The 4,554-nt window shown below is 41.5% G+C and overlaps 1 protein-coding gene and 1 long non-coding RNA gene across 2 annotated transcripts in view; one reads left to right on the top strand and one right to left on the bottom strand.

The window, feature by feature from the left end:
* Window positions 1-72: 72 nt before the first annotated feature.
* Window positions 73-904, bottom strand: LOC128247030 (uncharacterized). Its single transcript, XR_008263446.1, has 2 exons — window positions 815-904; window positions 73-778 (listed from the first exon to the last, which is right to left on the bottom strand). It is a non-coding gene; the product is annotated as an uncharacterized LOC128247030 (long non-coding RNA).
* The window catches only part of LOC106873490 (pyridoxal kinase), a 55,590-nt gene continuing 51,810 nt past the window's right edge, over window positions 775-4,554 (top strand). Inside the window, exon 1 of the mRNA XM_014920875.2 lies at window positions 775-1,052. Within this exon, the coding sequence (XP_014776361.1) occupies window positions 957-1,052 (96 nt within the window). The 5' untranslated portion in view covers window positions 775-956. The remainder of the gene's footprint in view (window positions 1,053-4,554) is intronic.

Below are 4,554 nucleotides of genomic sequence, written 5' to 3'. Positions count from 1 at the left end.
ATGAAAAAAAAAAAAACACAAACTATTTATGAGAAATTTATACGAAATAAAGTCAAGGGTAGAACGCCAAACTAATTTTGCATTTAGTCACGAAAGGATAAAAAAAAATACACGTTTTTATTTCTTATTTTTATAAAACGAAATACAGTATCCGATACGTTTTTCTTTTTTTTTTTTTATCGTAGGATAAGGTGTGATTTGAGAAAAGTTGGCTGCAGTTTCTAGCAAGTGGGACGATACCGTAAAGGCACCATTTATTGAGCCACCAAGATATGTCTTTGATAGCGGCACAGGAAGATGCCAGTAACGAGACAACTGTATTAACTCGAATAGATACAAATCGCCCGATCTGCAATACAAAATACCAATGATTGAGTGAGAGAAAAAAATTTTGAGTTTTTTCTTTTTATTTCTTGTTTTTATGTGTAACCAGCCTTGTGATAATTCTGTCCACTCGAAAAGTTTATGGATTATTTTTATGTCCTTAAAGCCTGTTGCTTTTGTTTATATGCTCAATACTTAATATATATGTGTATAAGTATGGATGTATATATGGGTGTGTATATGTGTGACTATATGATAGAGAGACCCGCTAACAATCCTAAACAAATAAGTTGATTATGCAATTTGTTCACTAGAGTAGTTCCCCCTCCTTTAAAAATTCTTGTCCTTTTCCATTCAAATAATCAGTTTCTGACGACGTCTGTTGGCGGAGAGCTGAAGCAGCATTTATTATTCCTTTACTGGATTGCAACTAATTCTTCTTCAGACTTACAACCTTAAACTGCAACTAATTCTTCTTCAGACTTACAACCTTAAACTGCAACAATTCACACCAAAGCTTATTTATAAATACAAGATATTCGTCCGTTCTCCTTGTATCGACCGAACGAACCGTCGTTGTACAATAACAGTTATTTGAGGGGTTTTTTTTTACCCTTGCCGTCTTCTGTGCAATGCTTGATGATCTCGAAATGCCGCGTGTTCTAACCATCCAAAGTACTGTTGTATCAGGCTATGTCGGTAACAAAGTGGCATTGTTCCCTCTACAGGTAAATAGTCATTTATTTCCATGGTGATATTTTTGCTATAACAACATATATACATACATACACACACACACACTCATATATGGCATCACCGCTGCTCTTTAGTCTTTCGTATTTTTTCTCTGGTTTTTGTTGTTTTTTTTTTTTGTTTATCAGAAGAAAAATATATTTAATTTATCGCTACTTATATATGTATAATTTATCGCTAGACTTATAAAACTTACTTTTATAAATTTAATCTCCAAGGTCAGTGGATTATCGAAACGGTTAAGTACCTGAATCACCATCATGTGGTATATAGTTACGCCCTTTTAGGTTGCGCGTTCAAACCCCATCGATGTTGACTTTATTGCTCTGGTGTCGATACTCTTGTGCTAATGTCGAACTTCAATATTTATTTGATTGATAATACATTCTTATAAAACAGAACATGCCGGACGCGAATTGTTTGATCTTCTCCATGTAAACAGACCAGTATCCCTTCCCTTGCATTATATTCCTTAGAATGAACTCCAGACTACGTACTTTCGTGTATTAATCCATTATTTCTTCTATGATGTTTAGATAACTATTATAGTCCATTAGATAACGGTTGTATACATCAGCCTAATCGCCCGAGTCGTATATCTAGACTCGAAAGCCGGGACATATTTTTAAACTACGGTTCTTGTTACAGATTAGAAAGTCTTAAATTTCCTCTAATCTTTAACAGTCGTTTGTCTCAGATAAGAAAGTCCTGTTTATTCATCTGTTTACGGGTTTAATTGTACTTTAACAAACTAAAGGTACGGCAAAACAAATTTTCAGCACGAAGGTTGTTGACCGTTTGTCCGTGTCCTTTTTAAGATAACAATAGGGTTATGATTCGAGTGTTATTTGGTTGCTATTTCTAGTGGTTCGAATAACTACGTAATCCTAACGTTTATATACCGTTTAGTCTCACATAAGCTCTGCTCGAGGAGACAGCTGATTAAAACGGCTCCACTCGTGGCCACCCCTGCTCTTATTTCTCGACACGGTGTATCAATGACTATATTATTCAATGTGTCTGGCATTGTTTTGAAAGACTTTTAGGACGTAGAGCGAGATTTGAATATGATTTCTTGCCAGTCGGCCATCTCATGCCGGCTATAATACATTTGTGCAGGCCTGTACATAAACCATACTCGAATATATTTGAAGTGGTTAGTAATAAAATAACTGAGTAATTTCGTTGTTTGACAGCATTTTAAAAAAAAGAACAACGGAACATTTACTAGTGGAGCGACTTAGTACTAAAAGTAACTGTGGTGTATGCGAGTAATTAGTAGTTAACGGCTTACCTCGTCTTCCATCCACCGCACGAGTCTGTCCTCGCGCCTGGCCCGACCGGAAGAACGCTAGAAATAGCAGCTACCTCTCCCTCACCTGGGCGATCGCCTCGCGCGTCTTCCCATCGAAAACGGGCACGAAATCTCAATCGAGGCTCCCTCAGCCCCTCTTCCTCCTCCGGTCAGCTGTCAGCTCCCCATTTGCTGACGTCATACCACATGCCACCCTGATCTTAAAGATCACGTCCACCCCTACTCCACGTCGAAGTCCGCCATCCAACCGGGTGGGCGCCCTACGTGTCGAGATCTCAAGCCAGGTGCGTCGTTTCCCTCTCCGCACACTTCATCCAACGAAGTGACTATCCTGCGCAGGTCCAGCACGTGACGCGGCATTCCATCCACGGATACATTGTTTTTGGAATTGACCACTGCCACCGTTCCCCTGCCCCATCTAACAGTCCCTAGCTTAACAAAGGCAGTATACTCGCTCTCTGTATATGCCTTTCTCAATCTCTGCTCAATCTTTTCCGCACTCAACCTCTCTTCCTCATCCATCTCTAAACACAGGGTCAGGGTCTTTTCTTCCAAGTATAGCGCCATAAGACTCACCACATCGCTTATCCCTTGCAGTCTCGCCACAAGCCTGATCTTTCGCATCCAGGCCACTACATCGTCCTCGCCATTAAAAGGCCTGATCATGTCGCTGGCGATTCTGATCTTAGCTGCCATCGCGGTGAAGTTTTACATGTGGTTCTGAAATAGCTTGTGGTATATGAGACTAATTAGTAGTAAACGGCTTTCCTCGTCTTCCTTTCACTGCACGAGTCTGTTCTCGTGCCTGAACCGGCCCGAAGAATGCTAGAAATAGCAACAGCCTCACCCTCACCTAAACAATCGCCTCGCACGTCTTCCCATCGCAACGACCCCACTCGCAAAAGGGCACAAAGTCCTAGTTGAGGCTCCCTCGGCCCCTCTTCCTCTTCCGGTCAGCTCCCAGTTCCGGTCAGCTCCCGGTTTCAGTCAGCGGTTAGCTCCCGGTTTCGGTCAGCGGTCAGCTCCCCAGTCGCTAATGTCATACCACAGTAACGACATTTGTCCTAAAATTCGTTTTAAGTAGAGCTTTAGATTTCACCTGACAGCTTATTGATTCCGATAAATAAGCTGTCAAGTCCTAGTGATATATAATTTTTTTTTTTTTAATCTTGTTTCATTTATTAGACTGTGGCCATGACGGGGCACTACTTTGAGGAATTTTAGTTGAATTAATTGACCCAGTACTTATTTTATTTTGTTAAGTCTGGTATTTATTTCATCGGTGTATTTTACCGAACTGCTAGGTTGTGTGGATGTAAACACACCAACACCGGTCGTCAAGTGATGGTGGACAAACCTATCACATATCATCATCATCATCATCATCATCATTTAACATTCGCCTTCCATGCTGGCATGGGTGGGACGGTCTGAAAGGAGCCGGCCAGGCAGAAGCCTGCACCAGATCTCTGTGTCTGTTTTGACAGAATTTTTACAACTCCAGCACAGTGGACTGAGTGCTTTTTACGTGGCACAATCACAGGCAAGGTTTTTACAGCTGAATGCTTTTTAAGTAGCACCTGCACTGACAGGATCACCAGGTAACTTTGCAAGACGAAAATCTTTTGAGAAGGGCGTGGACATTGGAGGAAGTGATCTTATGCATAGGCGTAGGAGTGGCTGTGTGGTAAGTAGCTTGCTTACGAACCACATGGTTCTGGGTTCAGTCCCACTGCATGGCACCTTGGGCAAGTGTCTTCTACTATAGAAGGTGGCGCGCTGGCAGAAACGTTAGCACGTCGGGCGAAATGCTTAGCGGTATTTCGTCTGCCATTACATTCTGAGTTCAAATTCCACTGAGGTCAACTTTGCCTTTCATCCTTTCGGGGTCGATAAATTAAGTAGCAGTTACGCACTGGGGTAGATGTAATCAACTTAATCCCTTTGTCTGTCCTTGTTTGTCTCCTCTATGTTTAGCCCCTTGTGGGCAATAAAGAAATAAGTGTCTTCTACTATAGCCTCGGGCCGACCAAAGCCTTGTGAGTGGATTTGGTAGACGGAAACTGAAAAGAAGCCCCTCGTATATATGTGTATATATATATATATATATGTGTGTGTGTGTGTGCGTGTATGTTTGCATATCTGTGTTTGCCCCCCCCCCC

This window comes from Octopus bimaculoides, chromosome 2, assembly GCF_001194135.2.
Source record: "Octopus bimaculoides isolate UCB-OBI-ISO-001 chromosome 2, ASM119413v2, whole genome shotgun sequence".
Lineage (NCBI taxonomy): Eukaryota > Metazoa > Mollusca > Cephalopoda > Octopoda > Octopodidae > Octopus > Octopus bimaculoides.
This window is presented reverse-complemented; position numbering and strand designations above follow the sequence as displayed.